This window comes from Sparus aurata, chromosome 13 (assembly GCF_900880675.1).
Source record: "Sparus aurata chromosome 13, fSpaAur1.1, whole genome shotgun sequence".
Taxonomy (NCBI): domain Eukaryota; kingdom Metazoa; phylum Chordata; class Actinopteri; order Spariformes; family Sparidae; genus Sparus; species Sparus aurata.
In genome coordinates, this window is record NC_044199.1 from 11,116,583 (window position 1) to 11,137,214 (window position 20,632).

Here is a 20,632-nt window from a genome sequence, read left to right on the forward strand (position 1 = left end):
GATAATTAATTTCTGAAGTTTTTGCTATTATGAAACATAATTTTACATGTTTACAGCATAATACAGTGTACATAATTGTGATAAAAAGTGAAGAAAAAATAATGAGTTTATATATTCCTGTAGATACGTATTTTACCCCAGCAATAAGGTGCTGGAAAATCTTTAAAATGACCCTTAAAAGTGCTTGAATTTGACCTTGAAAAATGTGTACGAACCCTGATTTTATTGGCTTTAAATATGTTTTATTTGATATTAGATTAGACGTGATCGAACTGAGGGGGACTGTCGGGCCTTGGCAGAGGTATGCGCTCTACTGAGTGCCATTCTAGCACCTTATAATTGTAACTTTTTGAAGAGGAGGACTGTCATGTTTCTTGTGTCAAATTTACTTTTCAAAACCAACAGAGAACTAATCCACATGTTCCTATGATTTGATGGTAATTTCATTTTCATCTTTATTTACAGGTACATCTAAAAAAAATGAATATCATGAAAAAGTTCAATATTTTTTGTCACTCATTTCAGAAAGTGAAAACCATACATTATACAGATTCATTACACAAAGAGTGAAATATTTAAGCCTTTATTTCTTGCAATTTTGATGATTGTGGCTTACAGATAATGAAAACCCAAAATTCAGTGTCTCAGAAAATTAGAATATTACATAAGATCAATAAAGAAGGATATTTTAAACAGAAATGTTTAACTTTCACGCTTCTGAAAAGTGACTGACCAACACCAGCAGATGACATGGCAGCCCAAATCATCACTGACTCTGGGACATCGATTTCCAAATGACATGCAAACTTTACTTTGATATGAAAAGAGGACTTTGGACCACTGAGCAACATCTGCTGGGGTTGGTCCACTGTGTTTTCTGAAGTCCACAGTCAATGCAGCCATCTACCAGGATCTGCTGATTTCATTTTCCAGCAGGACTTGGCACCTGCCAACACTGCCAAAGGTACCAAAAGCTGGTTCAATGACCATGGTGTTACTGTGCTTGATTGGCCAGCAAGCTCGCCTGACCTGAACCGCATTAAGAATCTATGGGGTATTGTCAAGAGGAAGATGAGAGACACCAGAACCAACAATACAGATGACCTGAAGGCCACTATCAAAGCAACCTGGGCTGAGCAGTGCCACAAGCTGATGGCCTCCATGCCACGCTGCTTTGATGCAGTAATTCATGCAAAAGGAGGCCCAACCAAGTATTTAGCGCATAGAAATGAACACACTTTTCAAAAGCCTGACATTTCTTTATAAAAAATCTTTTTTTTTATTGATCTTATGTAATATTCTAACTTTCTGAGACACTGAATATTGGGTTTTCATTACCTGTGAGCCACAATCATCAAAGCTGCAAGAAATAAAGGCTTGAAATATTTCAATCTATGTGTAATGAATCTATATAATGTATGGTTTTCACTTTTTGAAATGAGTGACAAAAAATATTGAACTTTTTCATGATATTCTAATTTTTTGGGATGTACCTGTATGTAAGTGTTTACAGACCGGGCCGACAGAGTCAGGACAAAAACGCCCTCACACTGGGCACATCATTTGCAATCGTGAACGGATTTTAATTACAACGTTTTGGTACAAAGACCTTCATAAAGTTATCGTGCAAGATAATAAAGGAGGCCATCTGAAATAAATTGGTAGGTTTATTTGAACATTCTCTGATGGGGATCTGAAGCTCTTATCTGTTTCACATTCTATATATAATTAATACTTTTTGGAGTGACGGTTGGACAAAATAATCAAACATATGCTTTGGGAAGCTGTTACTGGCATTTTCTTTTTTTTTTACTATTTGAAGGTATTTCAAAGACAACACAGCAAAACAATTAGACAAAAGATGAACTGATGAATCGACAATGGGTGACATAATGAAAGACGACAATGACTTTGAATTTTTTTCTCAGTCGTGTTGCAAACACGTCGTCTTTGCCGGGCTGATTATAATCATATGATATAGTCAATTCTCCATTTTTGCTTCAATTTGTAGCTTGTTTCAGTTGCTAGTTTTTCAAGATTGTTAACTAGCAACTGATTGAACTCTTCTGCTCTGACTAATTCTAAAATCTCACAGATCTGATGAGGTAAAAATCAGCTGCTGAAGACTTGTTTTACTGCCACAAAAAGAGTAGTAGAGACCCAAAATCAGCTTTTCCTTTCTTTCTAAAGGAAAAAAAAATGTTTTCCCCTCATCCATGTACAGTGACTCATGGATGTGAGGCAGACCTGAGGTTGTCACCGCCCTGATGAGTTTTTGACACTGGCACCCGAGTCGGCTGGCGATAAGGACCTTCATCCAGTTATGACCTATGGGCTAAACAAAACCCCGTCACTGCAGCTTTTTTTTTTTGACGGATTTACATAAAACGTGTTCGTTAGTCGTGACTCACACAAAGTCGATCCGCCTGCCAAGTTCTGCAGCGATCATCAAATCATGTTCCAGTTTAGAGACGCTCGCCAGTCACAACCAGGCATCACGTGGCAGAGCACACGCACGCCATGAGGGCTGAACATCACAGTCAACGTATCTGTCAGATTTAACCGGGTGGGGAAGTAACTAAGTACATTTATATGTATTTAAGTCCTGTTCACACAATTTTCATGTACTTTACTCGTATTCTACTGGATTTTATATTTCATTATGATTTATTCTTACAGGTGAAGCTACCCAGCAGTTCACAATTCATTCAAATGAGCCTCATCCTCACCAGATGCAATATTAAAGTGATAAAGTGACACATTAATGCATCAGGAATTATAATCCAATAATATAATATGTGTTATTCGGTAAAAAGGACCATTCTGCATGAGTACTCTCACTTTTGGTACTTTAAATACACGTGGACTTTAATTTACAACAAAGTATTGCTACTTTTTGTGATGTAAAAGATCTGAGTACTTTTACTTAAGCATAAATTCAAGGTGTTTGTACTTCTCACGTTGCAATGTTGCAATGTTATACTGCTACTCCACTACATCTCAGAGGCAAATACTGTACCTTTTACTTCACTACATTTGTCTGACAGCTTTAGTTACTTTTCAGATCGTACCCTTCCTCAGATAAAAACCATGTATCTGACAGGAGGGGTATAACAACCGCCTATAAGTCATGTATCAAATTGAGTCATTTTGGATTTGATTTTTTATATACATTCTTTTGTGTGTCTCCTACTTTTTAGCTAAATAAAGTATTATATAACCCCTCTCGGGTTAGCTGGAAAATAAATCATCACAAAGCAGAAACAGGTATGAAAACTTTTGGAAGATATGTGGTTTTCAGCAATGCTACACGCATACAATGATCTTTTAGAGTATGATGCCACGCAGTAGATTAAACTACTCATCAGTATATAATGTAATTAAAATGAGCTCGACCTCAAACAGCAGTAAAATGCAACATACACATGAGTGCAGCAGTGTTTTTAATCCCAAAGCATCCCATATAATAGTGAAACACTGACAGGGACCATTTTTCAAGCACTTTTACTTTTGATACTTCGGTACATTTTGCTGATATTACTTTCATTTCAGAGAAGGGGGTTGAATGTAGGACTTATACTGGAGTAATTTCAGTGTGGTATTAGTACTTTTACTCAAGTAAAGGACCCGAGTAGTTTCTCCATCATTGATTTCTTTCACCACCAGATTTAATGAGCCCAACGTGGGAAAACGAGGAAATTGTTTTACACATGAGCATTTTGATGTGTTTTTTTTTTTATTTATTTTCTTCATGACTGAACCTTCACTTGATATGGATTACTGGCAACAGAGGTACTTGTTGCTTTTTACTGAAGGAAAATAAGTGTTGGAGCAGCAGAGGAGCCAGGATAGAGAGTATATTTAAAAAATAAAAAACATTCAAGACAGGCTCGACCAAAGAAAGGAGCAAAAAATGTGACCTTTTCAAGTTTCCAATTTGACCTTTTATGAAGTCACGCACTGAGGTCAGTGTTTCCCTGTTACTGATACAAGCTGGCCTGCAGTTCGTTTGGGTTCCTGTCATCCTTATCTTTTCTCTCTTTCATTTGAACACACATCACCATGGCGATTTTTTCATGTTGCTGACATTTTTTCTTTTAAAAAGGACAAGAAAGGTTGAGATGGCACTTTCACATGCCGCTTTTGCAGATAAAATCCAAATAAAGGAGATGTTTATGAATAAGGAGGAGGTCTGAGCCTGTTTTCAGGTGCTGTGGAGTTTTTATTGTGTGTGTGTGTGTGTGGACCTTCATGAATCAGCAGCTGACCGAGAGATATGAGAAAATATACACACATGGAAGTTGACTGCAGGCTGGAATCTTTATCAAAAAGAATTATGGATGAAGGGCAGTAGTTTCTCGTCCTTAGACGTTTCAGATTTTTTGTGAGCACATCGTAAGTTTCTACTCCTTAACCGCTTTAATTTGGGCTGTTAGTCTAATTATAAAAACCCAAACCAAAGAGCCTATGGCACAAGGTTGACTTCTCCCAATTTATTCAAACAACAAGTAACATCCAGCACCAGCTTTGTGCGTTCCAGCAGTGAAAGACAGACAATTTGGAAAGGTAAGTGTTCTTACTCTGAGACTAGAAAATAAAACGGAAGAGAGAGAGTTGGCAAAACTGTCCAGTACTTATTTTAAGAGTGTTTGTTATCATTTAGGACTGTACAGAGATAGAATTATATGGTGAGGCCTCATGGGAGCTCACCACCATATATACACAGCACTGTGTTCACCCCACAGTGAGAAATATACACATCAACCTACAGAAAACACACTATTTAATGTGTGTGTTCGTTTGTTTGTTTGTGTGTGTGTGTGTGTGTGTGTGTGGATCTGAATTTTGTGCATCTCCGAGTTAACTTACTTTACATCCTCTTGCCTGCATGCAGACAAAAATCACAAGCCTTTTTACTCAACGGAGCCACAGTTAGCTGCACTTCCTGTTGTCTTTATCAGTTTCACACAAAATCACAGGTCAAAGTAGGTGGAAACACACACTAGCACACACACACACGTAAGTTTTGGGATAAATATGCTCGCTGGTTGGACATGTAACACTTCCCTTCATAAAAACATTATCAATGTTTTAGTGACAGTCTCTATTCTAGGATAAAATAAACCTAATTCTGTTCTTTCAGAGTCGGGCCCTTAATAAATAGAAGATGAGAGAGAGAGAGAGAGAGAGAGAGGAGAGAGAAAGACAGACAGGAGAGACAGACAGGTAAGCGGAGTGAGTGCTGCCTCTTTCCCTTCAGGGTAATTGGGAGTGACCTGGTGGTAGGCGGGGCCAATCACCGTAGGATCCAGATGGATTTAGACCAATCAGATCTCTTCAGTAAGCGGCCTGGGCCTGTTGCTGCAGTTTTAACGGCAGTACAGTCCAATCACAACAGCATGGTGACGGGTTTCTCCAGGAACTTGCGGAACTCGGCGAGCCACTGCGCGCCTACGGCCCCGTCCACCACTCGGTGGTCGCAGCTCAGCGTCACCGACATCAAGCTGGCTACGTCAAACCTACGGAGAAAACGTAGAAACACACACTGCATCAGATTTGATTTCTTTTATTTATGTAATGTTTCAAACTTCTTACAGTGTTGGAACTCACTAACCCTTTCTCATTGTCAGCAGGCATCAGCCTTTTCTCTGAGCCTCCAACGGCGAGGATACAAGACTGAGGAGGGTTGATGATCGCTGAAAAGTTCTTGACGCCAAACATCCCCAAATTAGAGATTGTGAATGTTCCTCCCTGTTGACAAAAAAATCAAAATAAAATAAAAAACACATAAGAGGACTACTTCAATTTGCTGTTTCACTGGATGAAATAAAAAGCTAATTATCCCATGATCGGCTGAATTTCAAATTTTCTGGGTAAACTTCCTTCCTTTAAAACAGAAATTGTTAATTACAGTCTCAAATCGGTATGGATTGATCAGGGGATACTATATTGATTATTCATAAGAAAACTGCTTCTGAATCGAGCTTCAGATTCTTTTTGATCACAAGAGTAAGAAAAATACATAAAGAGAAAGGTTTTTTTTAAACTTAAATTAACAAAAGGTAAGTCAACAACCCAAAGAGGATTTTCCTTCATCATGAGTATACAGCTATTGTTTTGATGACACTCGCTCTACCCTTCTATCCTACATCTCCCCAAAGGCTCTGCTCATGTGTTTCACCTGGAACTCGTGTGGCTGCAGTTTGCCTTCTCTCGCTTTGGCGGCGAGCGCTGACACATCGGAGCTGATGGCCACAAGTCCTTTGGTGTGTGCGTTAAACACGATGGGCGTGATGAGGCCATTGGCTGTGCTCACTGCTACACTTACATCCACCACATGGTTCCTGGAAACAGGAGTATATAAGTCAATACAAATGACAGCACAGAAAGGAGGTCAACTTCATTTCTAAACTGAGAGAAGCTGGAAACATGTCTGTGCCTTGGGTGCCCTCTGCTGGAAGACAAGTGAACAAAAAAAAGGCCAGTTTTATTTCGATCTGGCAACACTTTTTTTGCACATTTCCTTTGTTGGTCTTCTCTTTCTTTAAATAACTTAACAATCAGATGTGTTTTTACACTGATGCATTTCTTCTTCATCAAAATGTTACCATGGATATGAGCTTCATAATTAAAAGTTAGATTTTCGATGCAAAGTCAGACATAATGTGAAGAGGCTAAACAACAGGGACCTGGTGACTAGATTAGGAGACTTTGGTTGATGAAGATTTATCTGTAACTTCCTGTTTACTGTACATGTTGGAACCAAACAACATTCACATGTGTGTGGATTTTTTTGTGCATTTACTCACTGGCGAATGACTGTGTCCAACCAGGAGGAGTTGCACTCAGGAACCTTGAGGCAGGCCAGGGCACTGGCTTTGATAATGAAGTCATTCACACTAAGCTTGATATTCTGGGCTTTGACTTCCTGCGGAGAGGAGGAGAGATTATTTGGAGAAAGACACAGGAAATAACTAGCTCAGTGCCATGTATTAAATTCTGTTACACGTCTATTCATGAGCAAAAACTCACAGCATTGAGTTCTTTCCGAAGCTCAATCACTTGGTCCATGTTGACATCTACAGACAGATAATAGTGGGGGATGGTTTGCTTGGACTGCATCAACCGCTGAGCGATCACCTGCAGGAGAGACGCATACAAATGCACCTCAGCTTTGATCCATAATTCATCACGGACAGGGATGAAGCGTGCTAGCTGAGTCGGTGTTGATAAATGCCCAAGTGCCCGTCTCCAGGGCAAAATGTGGAAGCAGAGGTTAGAGATAACAGAGCTACACCGTGAAAACCCTTCAGGACGTTTGCCTCACAGCGTTCATCAGCGCCAAACGCTGCTTACAAGGAGCGTGTCATGAATTATACCTGGCTGCTATCAGAGGAGCTAGAGCAGGAGAGGGAGTTGTCGGTGAACACAATGGACCACCAAAAGTGTAGGCGTGTGTCTGCTCTCACCTTGCGGATGTTGCTGATAGGGATGTCTGTAAAGGTCCCGGCTGGTGCAGCAGGAGCTGCAGCAGGTGCAGGAGCAGCTGGAGCTGCAGCTGGAGTGGGAGCAGCAGCTACGGCCTGCCAACACAAATTATTTGATTTGCATTTAAAAAGGACATTCCATCAAAACCTTGAGGCATACGGCAGGACACCAACGTTTTGTGACTGTTAAAAACACGGGTAAGAACTATAATCGTGATTATTTGGAGGGTGGATGACATGAAGACTGAAACGTTTCCTGTTTAAAAACATATTTTTTAAATCCATAAACAGAATACGATAGTTTGCCAATTTTTTTTTGATAAAAACTTAATTGAAAAGACAATGTATTGTCTTTATATGTAATGTTTTTACCTCGTCTAATTAATTGACTTCTTAAAATATATGCTTCATCTGAATTTGACAAACTAGTTGGGACAGGGGCACAAAAAGACCCTGTTTGGAACAACAGGTGATCGTACCATAGTTGGGTATGAAAGGGTTCAGTTGTTCACTGGGTAGTATGAGGTGAGGTTCACCACTTTAAGAGACACATGATTGTATAAAAGATATCACATTACATGGACTTGAAAAGTCGTAAGACATTTTTAAACAGTGTCCCAGCTTAATTGAACTCAGGGTTGCAATAACATCTGAACACACAAAAACACAAATCCAAAAATGAAATAAAAAGGTTTAGAAAAATGATATTGATTAAAATGATTAGAAGTTTCATGATTTCACACAGGTCAAGGTCTTCAAATCGCTAATTTTGTCAAAGTGACAGTCCAAAACCCAAAAACAAATCGATAATGAAAAAGAAACAAAGAGCGAAGCAGCAAATTCTTGCTACAAAAAACAGAGAATGTTTAGCTTTTCTGCTTTAAGAATTAAATAACAAAATCAAAAGGTTTCAGCACCAGATTCTTATTTTCAGTATTCATATGACAAAGAAAAAAAAGTTATATAACTGAAGTTGTTACATATGATTACACAGGATTAAATCATGCACTGATACAGAAACCAGAGTGAGCTTCACTTACAGGTGCAGCCTTTGGTGGAACGAAGCTGTCAATATCTTTCCTGGTGATGCGTCCATCCGGACCAGAGCCTGAACAGAAATGTACACTATAAAATATATTTCACCTTTTTTTTTGTCTAGTTCTGTATTCATTTTGTCACTATAAAAACTTAAAGGGGAATTCTGGTATTTTCAAACCTGGGCTTTATATTTACATGCGTGTCAATGATTCAAACATGCCAAAAGTTTTGGAATCAGTCGGTCGATTAAACATTCAGCCATGACTTTGGAGATGAATTCTTTCTCCAAGCTCCTCTAGGTGAACTCAAAACTCCTCTCTCCAATTCTTATCACCCTTTTCCTACAACAACTCAATTCTCGAGTTTTCAGAATAAGACTTGTCCTTGAGCAAGAATGGTGTTTCTGGTTACGAGAAGGATCTTGCTCTTTAACAAAAAAGCTTTATCTCCATACGACTTGTTTCCATAATATTGTGACACTTAAAATAACAACCTCACGCTTGTTAGTGGCAAAAACTAGCGCTTTTAGAGGACGTATCTTTGATAGTCTTAGCTACCCCAAAGGATAAAGCTGATTGCGAAGCATTCGGTAAGTATTTACTGTAATTTAATCTATCAATATAGATCAGTTGCTACTTGTGTCTCAGTCACTTACCGCTGACCTGTGCAAGGTCAATTCCTTTCTCTGCAGCGAGTTTCTTTGCGAGCGGGCTGGCAAACACACGACCCTTCCTGGGACCTGCAGGGGCAGCGGCTGCAGGAGCGGGTGCTGCAGCAACTGGAGCTGCAACCTAGAACATAAAAACAAACAAGTATAGATGACTTGATATGTGTACAAGCTGTCTTAAAACTAAAAAGCACTGAAGCAAAATTCAGCATGTTTTTGCGAGTATTTGGGTAAAAGCTTTGTGTGTGTCTCACCGGTGTTGATGCCGGTGCTGGAGCTGGAGGTGGTGTGGAAACCTCTGCCACTCCAGTCTCAACGTAATCCTTGAAGGCAGCGATGTCACTTTCTTTCTCTACAATAATGCAGAGCGGTGTTCCCAAGGGGACATCCCGAGTTCCTTCTGCCACCATGATTTTGGCCAAATATCCCTCCTCCTGCACCTCAAAGCCTGCACACAAACACATTACAGAGACCACGCTGTAAGTCAGCATACAACACAGAATTAACCAATTATTAAACAGCACTCTAATACTCCTACAGAGAAAATGTCAGGACTGAGGTGTCCGAGTCAGTTTGGATTTACCAATGGTTGCCTTGTCAGTCTCAATTTCAGCCAGCAGATCTCCTTCACTCAGCTTCTCCCCAACTTTCTTCTCCCAGCGCTGCACTGTTCCCATGGTCATGGTGGGAGACAGGGCAGGAAGTGTGATCTGTAAGGCAGGAGGATGTCAACTCTTTAGTGACTAGTGACAAACAAAGCAACCCTAAAAGGGGCCTGTATGATCTAAATGACATCTCCAATAACAATCAGGCTTGGAGACATTAGAGCAGCCGCTACCAAATGAAAGCGCCTCCCTAGCATCTGATAACGGACTCTCTGATTAAACCACAAAATCACCATGACTTCAACTTGTGATGTTTCTCGTGAAAGCAAGGAGCTACAACATATTTTCACCATTCAAATCACTGACTCACCATAAACCTACACACATGACCCAAGGAGTACCACCCAATACAAAAGCTGTTTTGTCATTCCAACAATACAGAGTTGCTATTAGAGAGCAGCAGAGGTGGCAAGTTCACACATTCTTTACTCAAGTAGAGGTGAAAGTACAGGCTCTGAAATGTACTCAAAGTATAAAAGTAAAATGTATCCTTCTGAAGGACATTACTTTAAACTTACTGAACCTCACATAATTTCAATTTAATTCAAAGTTTATTAAACTTAATGGTAGTATCTGTAGGATTTGTCTGAGCTAAACGCACCAGAGAGACGACTGTTGAATGTGGAGTCTCACTTGAACAAAAATTAATCGACTGCTCTCCTCAAATGCATTTAAACTAAAGTAACAAGCCTGTTTTGTAAATGTAGGAGTATAAAGTAATTACAGTCACCTGTGTTGAAATATAGGGAGCAGAAGTATAAAAATTGTCAGAAAAATCAACCTCTCTTCTCTCATTTTCATTTTTTTAAATATCAACATTTTGGTTTCACTTTCTACTATATCTAAAGCCACTGTGTGTAGATTTAGTTATATAAATGCAACGACTTTTTATCCCCTTAATTACTGGGTCAACCTTTCAGGCAATGTTAGTGATTTTCACAATTCACACGTGCAGCTACATTCAGGAAAATTTCCACCATGCGCCTTATCATACATGCCAAGGCAATATAGATGGGAAAGTGGAAAGTCAAGCCGATGGTGTCAATGCACAATTCATGGCTGCCAACCAACAAACAGAAAACAACCCCCTAATAAAATAATTAATACATTAAGGACTTTAAACCCAATAGATAACGGGGCAATCACATCCATATTGCTACTAATCTCTGATTCAAACTGCCCTTCCTTGTCCTTTTTATTTTAAAAACATCTATCAAAGTGTGGAGAGACCCTTTTTGACATTCTTTGACAAACCCTCCACACAAGTACAGAAATGAATAGAGAATTTGTTACATTCTTGCTCTTGACACACACCTGGAAATGGTTTCTGATAATGCTTGCCTTGAGGTGCTGCTCCTGCTTAACCTTTTACTATAATAATTTGGATGCTTTTTATTTCTCAATTTCATCTCACATTAATCAGCTCCTTTAATTACGATGGCTACGTTATTTTGCGCTTAGATTTATGCGCATACTGGGTTGAACATCGCTTTTTTGGAGCGAGTTTAACCACTGAGTGACAGCAAGGGGTAGGGGTTCTTTGTTGTAGGAGGGGAATGATATTCCTTTAACACACATTTGTGTAAATTGTGAAAATCAATCAAAAGAAGAAGATGTGACAAGGGAGAATGTATGTGAACATGGAGGAAGACGTCTTATCATTTTCAGAAACATGGCAGGCAAGGAGCTTTTTTGTCCAATGCTCGAGTCATGTATGTAATATTCAACAAGTAATGTTTTTCATGACTGTTAACAGGTTGCAGATTCCAATACATCATCAGTGGAGTCTTGTGATTCGTTGGCTCGCTCAGCCTTCAAGTGTCTCCGCCAGACAGATGGAGCCCTTTACTTGCTTCTGTCTGCACTGCTTTCATAGCTGCGCTGCCTTTTCCTGACATGTTAGTGGGTCTTGAGGTGGTTAACTGGTGATACAATTCTCCCTGAATATTAATCTCTGCTCCCATTCACACATGACCCCATGCAGGAACTGTTCCTGAACCGCTCAGGGGATATATATATATATGAAATTAGACATATATGGTGAAATTAGATGCCATCTATGCAATTTATTTTAGTCTACACTGTGTGGTTTTAAATTCTAGGTGAAATTTTGAGGACTTGCCAACGAGACTAATTAACTCAAAAGATACATTTTGAACCATCAGAGAGAATACAGCAAATGTCACCTTAAAAATTCATTTGTCTCCTCTCTGCTAAAACACAGTAGTCATATGATGATCCCATCACACACAGACAGTCCGACTGTACAATCATGAGCAAACTACAGCTGTGGCTACAGGACACGACCGTAAACATCTCCTCCATACACGACTGCACTTTGTTTATGTAGGAACATGCCTACCTTCAAGTGTGTGGGGTACGAGCTGCCGGGGGCTGCAGGAGGAGCAGCGGCAGCAGCAGGAGGAGGAGGAGGAGGAGCAGAGGCAGCTGGTGAGGGACCTGCAGCTTTGAGTGAGTCCAACGTTACGTCCTTAAAGGCTGAGATGAGGTCGGGGCTGCGAGGGAGCATAAACGCACAGATATTAGATATATATTTTGAAAACTACTGCCGGTTCAGATACAATCGCTCAAAATGGAAAAAGTCCACAATGATGAAGATAACTCGAATGATTTCATATTAATAACCACAGACACTTACCTGTCGACTGTGATGCAGATTACTGCTCCGATGCTGACGTCTCTGGTCCCTTCAGGAACCAGGATCTTTGCCAGATAGCACTCCTCCAGCATCTCAAAACCAACAGTCGCCTTGTCAGTCTCCACCTACAAGAGATACGAACATTTTTAAAAATCGGACAGCCGTGGTGATTTCCTACGATAATATGTAACACACATGCGCAGCTAATACCTCAGCTATGAGGTCACCCTCGCTGATCTTTTCTCCCTCCTTCTTCTCCCAGCGAGCAATCGTTCCCGTCTGCATGGTGGGTGACAAGGCGGGAAGCTCCACCTGTTGAACAGGAAACAAATTTCAGAAGTTTAAGAATGAAGGAGTCATGAGAAAACGCCCTAGTTAACCTTAAAGATGCTTAAAGATCACCACTGTCACTTTATAGTATCCTCACTGGGGTTTCATGACAGACAGGGCATTGTAAAAAAAAAAAAAAAAAAAAAAAGCCAACTGTCAGGTGATGCTACGTCATCATCACCTCATTCTCTTGCTCAATAAATGACCCACATACAGCAGTGTTTCACCACATCTGGGATGTATTACAGTAGCTGTCAAGGTCATGTAACATCTGACTGCAGAATCTACAGAGGTGCTACCAAGAAAGACAAATACAGGCTAGGAGCAGATCTACAGTATCTTGTGCATTGCATTGTGTGACAATTGTATGACAGCAACAAGCTCAAAAATCATGCACACTTGATTATTCACTATAGACCAACAACTGGCAACTTGACATCAATTTGAAATATAGAAAAATATAATTCTAATTTTGCCAGATTTAGCACTGCAACAAATGAAGCAGACACGTCCTACAAGGGTTATAACACAAACAATCTTCTTGAAGCTATGAAATGTTGTCGCCTTTCTTACCCTCAAGTGTGCATACACTATAGTTTAGAAACTTAATTCTAAAATAATATATGTGAAATTATTGGTTATCTTATTGGTATCAGCCATGACTAGTGGGTAATTATCAGTTGTAACAATTAACCAATTAATCATTTAGTCTATAAATGGTCAAAAATTTGGACAACTGCTCATCACAATGTCAGATATATTGGGGTCTTCAAATTCCTTCTTTTGCCCAACTATCAGTTCAAAAGCCAAAGACTCTTCATCTACCATCATAATTGACAAAAGAAATGCAGCAGATCCTCACATTTAAAGCTTGAACCAGCAAATATTTGACATTTATGTTCATAAAGAGACTGAAATGATTAATCGGTTATCAATATATATGGAAAATTTGCTTTGGATCAACTTTGATCTGAAATTGATTAAGCCACTAACCACTACAGCTCTACTTCAATGTATTCGTGAACATAAGTTTCAGCATCACTTTTGTTCACTGACAGCACTTCAGTTTGAACATGTTCTGGTTTGATGCATGCTGATCTGCAACAGACTGATATATCTGTGGAAATCTGTCTAGTACATGCAGGTGTGTGTTTTTATTTTGGTAATAGACCTTTCTGTTTGGTCTGGGCAAAGTGGTGCCATCTCTTGGGTGCAGCACAGCTAGAAAATGGCTCTGCGTCTCCAAAGACATTGAATAATGCCAAAGACAAACGTGACAGCACCTGTGGGGACTTTACTGTAAAATGGGAACACCTTGTAACTCAAACCGAATGCTTTAAACTCCTATAAAAAACTGATTTAAGAATAAGAGCCCACTTCATCATGCACGAGCTTCCACTTGTGACGCTCAATGACATTACATGCCATTTTAATGCTTTGATATGCCGTTTAAAAACATCGTTTGCAGAATCTACTTTACAGTTTCAGACTCATGCAACAGCTGCATTTAACCTGTGACACCATCTGCTGTACCTCACAGTGCTAACTACTGCTAACTAGGGAGGTCATGCTAGCAGGACCGCTGGTGCTATAGCAACCCCACACCTGGTCCGTCAGCTAACGTTACCTTCTGGTGCGGCGGTAGGCTGTAGAAACGCGTGCTCTGACAGCCGCCTGCCAGCTGGGGTAACCGCAGGAGGCCCCCTCTGTGACTTAGGCCGGAGCCAAAGGACACGGTCCGGGACCCCGCTCCGCAGTGAAGTCTCCTCAGACAGCCGGTTCCGGGCACGGAGCGGGAGCCGAGCGCAGCAGGCCCGGTAGGGAGGGCACGGGGACAGGGGAGCCCGGCGGACGGCCTGAGCCGCAGGATGAGACGAAGCATTTCGCAGCGGTTGTAACACTACACGGAGTTGTTGAATAATGATTTTTCTCACACCGGCATCAGAGATACGCTGGCACTAAATGTCTCTGTGCCTCGAGAACCGGCCCGTACTTACTCCTCACTTTCTAATGACCTCCTCCAGTCCAAAACAAACCGCTTTCCGGCTCTCCTCCTTGTCCTGCCGTACAGTAGAAGGAGGTGTCGTAAACGTCGGCTGTTATAATTTAAATCACCGAATACGAAATAAACACTTTATAATTAACTCTGGATTGATATACCTAGCTATGGAGATGGAATTAATAGAGAGTATGAAATTTACCAAAAGCTTTAATGGTTCAAACCAAAATTAAACTCAAAAGGTGCAAGGTTATATTTTACTGCAGTTATATCGCCGACCACACGGTGGCAGTAAAACATTGTAGAGTACATGACATCTGCCTATCATAAAATACAGTCTGATGCTTGAAAAAAGAAATACCCAAAAGTCATGTTAAAATATTATTTTGGTAAAACTGAAGGTACTCGAGTAAAAGTAACAGTGACATTAAATGTACATCAAAACTTGTACAGATATGACATGCAGGTATCTACTGTATACTGTGGGCTGACTGATAAGAATCAGCTTTATTGTTAGAATTATTATCATTATTTTATCATTGTTATTATTATTATTATTATTATTATCATTGTTTGTTTCTTTGTTTGTCTTTAATTGAATTCAAAATGCTCTGCTTTGGCTTTGATGCAGCATGTAATCTACAAAAATACTTTATCAAATAAATGTCGAATAGTGGAGAGTACAATACGTGCCTCCAAGATGAAGTGGAGTGGAAGAATAAAGTATTAGAAAATGGAAATACTGAAAATTGCACTAGAGTAAATATACTTAGTTACACTCAATCACAGACAAATGTAAACTCGGCCCTGTTCTACACACTCCGGTACGGTAGGTGGCGACATGCACCCAAAAGCCCCACGAAATGAAAGCCACGAAGAAGAAAAGAAGTCAAGACGCATTCAGGACGCAGCGGAACTGTTGGTGTTTAATTGTTGAGGATATAGTATTCATTATTTTTTAGTATTAATATTATTACTGCAGCTCTCTGTGACATGTGGTGCAGGACCTGTAGCAAAGCGACAGACCGGGAGCAGTCGCTGGTGATTTTAGAGGTCAGGACGGAGAGAGACAGTCTGCTAGTTAACGTTAGTTAGTAAGTCAGTCAGTTAGTTAGCTAGCCAGCTAACCTAGCTTTTTGTGAAAAGTGTAAATAGACCACTTGATGTCATCTATCTAACGCCCTCCCTCTCAATCTCCCTCTGCCTGTTGTGTCTGTGTCTCTGTCTGTCTGTTGTCGGGTTCCTATGTTGACAGAAACTACTGCCACAGCAGTACAGCCACACTGTGTGCAACTACGGGTCGCTAGGAGACGTCAATTTCAGGGCGTCCTTAAAGCTGAAGCTGTCCCGTGAAGAAGAAGCAAAGCGATGGTTTGAAGACTTCCAGAGCTCCTCGGGCCTCACATGGAGAACATCTAAAACGTACCCCAACGTCGGACGCTACAACAAGTATCGAGCAAGTGTCAACCACTCACCCAGTCTTTTAAATACACCATGTAACTTTCATGTTAAAAGGTCCACTATGTCAAAACATTTTATCATTTTTTTTTGGGTGGGGGGGGTCATTTGAATCATGAGAGAGAGACCTTCAATTACTGATTGGTTGATGACAAAAAAAAAAAAAAAAAAAAAAACGAAATAAACAAAACTTTTTTCTGTGTGCATAACTGAAAAACCTTAAATCTTAAAGGACAGCACAATTTCATACTGTTTATATTTGGCGGACCCTGCCACCTTCAAAAAATAATGTTGAATGAATGAACTTTTAAAGGCAAAGGATCGATATCGTTCTTTACCGTGTGTTTATGTTTACAGTTTAACAGTACATTTAGTGTGCCTGACCAACTTATGCGACTGTTTCCCAGGTGGACTACAGGTGCAGGACGATAAAAAGAAACACTTCTTGCCCCGCCACTCTGTTCCTGGTCTTAAAAAGAAAGCAAGAACTTGGAGAACGGAAGTCGAGGTCAGTAATAAATAACAGTAATAATAAAACAGGAAAGGTTTGGTCGTGAGACTTTATGTTACGAGCTTTCGATGATCTCACTTTTCTCATTTATTATCACAGCACGTGTTTCTGATCTCACATTAATTTTTCTCGCAACTCTTCAGCCTGTTTTCATTTAGAGCTCATTTGTCTGTGTTGTGACATTGTGTGCATCAAAAAGAAAGCAGAACCCTAACCCTCTCAGATAGCTGCTTTGTCACCAAAAAAAAAAAAAAATTGTCATCAGTTGTATCACTGATTTGTCAAACTCAAACAATAACATGATCTAATAAATGTCTTACTAACAGCTGTTACTGGTAGATTAATTCACTGTTCCTCACTTCAGGTCGGGGGATACTCACATGAAAGACGGACTGTTCCTTCACGTGAACTTGCGTAATGAGCACAACCACCGTGGTTCATGTGCTCAAGCCCTGAAGAGGAAAGATGTTTCAGTGGAAGCCATTGAAAGGCTGAAAAAGCTATTTGAAGTACGCCACTCTCCCACAACGGCACTCGACGTCCTTAAATATGATTTACAAAAGGTGGAGCAGGACAACTACGTTTACGCTGCTGCAGATCGGTCCGTCTGTCCAGATTTGCAGTTTTGTTACAGGTTTGTGACTCAAACAAATAAGATGAATTAATTCATTAAAACAAACTATTATAATTGGATTGTTAACAGTTGAATTCTTGTTCCTTTTTGCAGACTGTACTACAAACTGTTCAAAAAAGTACACGGCACAGCAGCAGGGGCAGAAACGTTTGCAGACCTTGAAAAAAAGCTTGATGAGTACAACAAAGAGCGAGGGGATGTCTATGCCAGGATGTGTCAAACCGATGACAATCAGCTGGTGATTGCCATATGCACTCCGATGATGAGGAGAGTACACGCCAGGCTGAGGGAGAGCGGTGAGATGGTGTTTGTGGACTCCTCTGGGAATTGTGACCGCCACAATCACCACCTTTTCCTCCTCGTCACCCCTTCCTCGGCTGGTAGTTTGCCTTTGGGTGTATTTATCACAACGTCTAAAACACAGCAAACCATTTCCGCTGCCTTAGAGCTGCTACAGACTGTCTTTCCACCTGACAGGTTCTTCGGCCACCCGGACGGACCTTTTGTTGCCGTGACTGGCGACTGCGCCGCACTCAGGCAGGCACTGACTGGAGCATTCCCAAAAGCCACGTTGGTACATTGTGTGTCCACCCTCTTTCAGGCCATGTGGAGGTGGCTGTGGAGCAGTTCAAATGGGGTTCCCAAGCAACACAAGCCTCACCTCCTGAAGTACTTTAGAGATCTGTTGTGTGCTTCCACACCAGCGGCTCTCATTGAGGTCTATACCAGACTGATGGTGGACGACATTGTCTTACAGCACACAAAGTTTGTGCGACACGTGCAGGAGGTCTACAAGCGGCGAGAGGAGTGGGCGCAGCTGCCCACCAGAGGGTACCACACCAACGACTACGTGGAAAGTGCCTTTCGGGTGGTAAAAGAGAAGCTCCTGCTCCGAATGAAGGCCTACAGTGTGACGCAGTTGGTGGACTTTGTTTTCACGCGGTTGGAGGCACACTACATCCATCGCCTCACAGATGCTCCCAGCAACAACCTCAGGAAGGTGATGAAAACAGAGGACATCTGGGGAGACTCTGTTGTGCAGGTACACCACTGTGGCATACATCTACAGTTGAGGCCGAATGTTCAATTTTATAATTATTTTAATGCTATAAACATGTAAATCAAGAGCGTAAAACTGATCTGTTAAATAACAAGTGAAGCTTCAGGATTTTGCTCCAACCAAGCAAAAGCACGTCTGATGCAAATAATCAAGTGTGTCAGAGATCAGGTGATTTATTGTCGGGCCGGGCGATATATGGCCTTAAAATAATATTGCAATATTTTGTAACTCACCTAACATTTCATTTTGTTATGCCACCGCTGCAGGAAGACCAAGACAACTACACCGTGGCAAGCTCGTCAACTGCTGAAGAGTCCTATCATGTCAACACGGCCATCGGCTGCTGCACGTGCCCAGCAGGGATTCATGGTGGGCACTGTGACCATCAGAGTGCTGTAGCCAGGATGTTTGGACCCAATGAAAGCTTCCTTCATGGCTCATCACCAGACACACGGAAGCTTTACTATCATATTGCCACAGGTGAGTTTCTTTTTGTCAACAACCAGAGAGAGAGAGAGTTAACCACAATTAACCACTGTGCACTCTCCCGTCAACAGGACAGGACATTGCAAATGAATGTTGTCAGATGCTGGATAAACCATCTCTGCCTGAGAGAGCTGCAGGAATTGGTTACACGTGTTGCCATCCTGCCACAGGTAAGTCAGCGAGTGCACAGTCCACAGTACCTTCGCAGTCACACTGTTTCCTACATTTCGGATGTTGCGTCTCTGTGTTACTGTCAGTGAAGGAATATTCTGTCACGAGCTTTGGTGAACATGCCCCCCTCCGTACTGAGATGACTGAAAAACAGTACTTAAATGCACACAGCTGTCGATCCAGAGGCCTGACTTCTTGCAACTCCTAAGAACAAAATGAGACTTTAATAGGTAAAAGATTTTTCAGTCAGACAGGTAGGGTACATTTATTAATACAACTCTCCGTGAATCATATCCCCAGGTGAATTGTCCCTCAAAGAGAGGCTACACAGCATGTTCGTGGACATCAGCAAGAAACTGGACAACCCAGACTTCACTCATCCCATCGCTTCATTTGTAAGGACTTATGAAAGCATCAAAACAGACAGCGCCATGGTGTCAGCTCTTTGCTCCTTTGGAAAGAATCCCCAAACAGAGGCCGGAGGCTGCAAAAGACCGAGGGACTGGTTGTAAGCCTCCACAGATTCGAGTGCAGTCGAGGATTGAAACTTCTTTTGATGGAAGAGGGTCCTCCTGACCGCTGGACAGCTCGGGAGGGTGTTTGGAAATCAGCGTGCCTGAGGAAGAACTGTGAAGCCTATTGCTCACTGTTCATGTTTGTCTATAAAACCCTGCTGTCCTTCAGCCATACCTCTTGTCAGAAATTAGTCTGGACTCATCCGAGTACTGGGGCTAATATTAAAACGTGACTGTTACATATGCACTCATTCACTTAGTGTTCAGTTCTATGGCTTTTCTTACCAACATGAAACAATTGTGTTACTTGCTAAACTAGCTGATTATAATCTGTTGGTGGGAATGACCTGTGTGAAGTCATTTTATTCAACTTTATTTTTCAGCTGTTTTTGAAGTCACCATCTACTGCAGGGTGTTTAGCAGAATGCTGCAACACTGTTCTTAGGACTACAAAATGTCCCCATACATCCACACAAGTTTGAGTTGACAATGACGAAAAATTCATTTTTGGTTGAACCTAATCTTTTAAAAGGAGCAGAATGTACAGATTTTTAATAAAATAAAAAAAAAGAGCTCAAATGGTCAACAGAAACAGAAGAAATATGCCAACAGACATCCATTTAGCTGCTGATGCTAGTGTGCTAACAAACTAGCTGCTCCCCATCAGCTTAACCCATACAGAGATTACTCTAGGTGATATGCAGCAGTGTGAATTTAACAGAAATTTACATGTTGCACCTTTAACTTCTGTGGGTGTGAGCAGAGTTTGTTTGCTGCACAGCTTGAGCTGGTAATGACTGACCTGGCAGGTTAATCTGGTTTGCAAGGCCAAGACCAAAATCCATGACATAAAATAAAGAATTATTTCCCTAAAAAGGCAAGAGGGTGTTGGGCATTTTTCATCTATGTCACAATGAAAATGAAACAAAAATAAAAAGTAAATTGTAGTAAT

General features: G+C 40.9%; 2 protein-coding genes across 4 annotated transcripts; one reads left to right on the top strand and one right to left on the bottom strand.

Annotated features, from left to right (window-relative positions):
• Positions 1 to 3,692: 3,692 nt before the first annotated feature.
• Positions 3,693 to 14,920, bottom strand: dlat (dihydrolipoamide S-acetyltransferase (E2 component of pyruvate dehydrogenase complex)). The gene is made up of 14 exons (XM_030438339.1): positions 14,474 to 14,920; positions 12,727 to 12,828; positions 12,517 to 12,641; positions 12,220 to 12,373; positions 9,776 to 9,902; positions 9,447 to 9,640; positions 9,181 to 9,316; positions 8,528 to 8,595; positions 7,470 to 7,583; positions 7,033 to 7,140; positions 6,810 to 6,928; positions 6,182 to 6,344; positions 5,615 to 5,751; positions 3,693 to 5,519 (listed from the first exon to the last, which is right to left on the bottom strand). The coding sequence occupies exons 1-14, from the start codon at positions 14,726 to 14,728 to the stop codon at positions 5,390 to 5,392; spliced, it is 1,932 nt and encodes a 643-aa protein (XP_030294199.1). The 5' UTR covers positions 14,729 to 14,920; the 3' UTR covers positions 3,693 to 5,389.
• An 802-nt stretch (positions 14,921 to 15,722) lies between these two features.
• LOC115594299 (uncharacterized) lies at positions 15,723 to 20,631 on the top strand. 3 transcript variants are annotated; one of them, XM_030438274.1, is made up of 8 exons: positions 15,723 to 15,931; positions 16,101 to 16,301; positions 16,711 to 16,811; positions 17,179 to 17,448; positions 17,542 to 18,490; positions 18,775 to 18,988; positions 19,066 to 19,164; positions 19,466 to 20,631. In XM_030438274.1, the coding sequence occupies exons 1-8, from the start codon at positions 15,839 to 15,841 to the stop codon at positions 19,675 to 19,677; spliced, it is 2,139 nt and encodes a 712-aa protein (XP_030294134.1). In that variant the 5' UTR covers positions 15,723 to 15,838; the 3' UTR covers positions 19,678 to 20,631. The 3 variants fall into 3 exon arrangements, with proteins under 3 accessions (XP_030294134.1, XP_030294135.1, XP_030294136.1); XM_030438275.1 differs by having other exon boundaries at positions 15,723 to 15,898; XM_030438276.1 differs by having other exon boundaries at positions 15,827 to 15,939; positions 16,101 to 16,811.
• The last annotated feature ends 1 nt before the right edge of the window (position 20,632 follows it).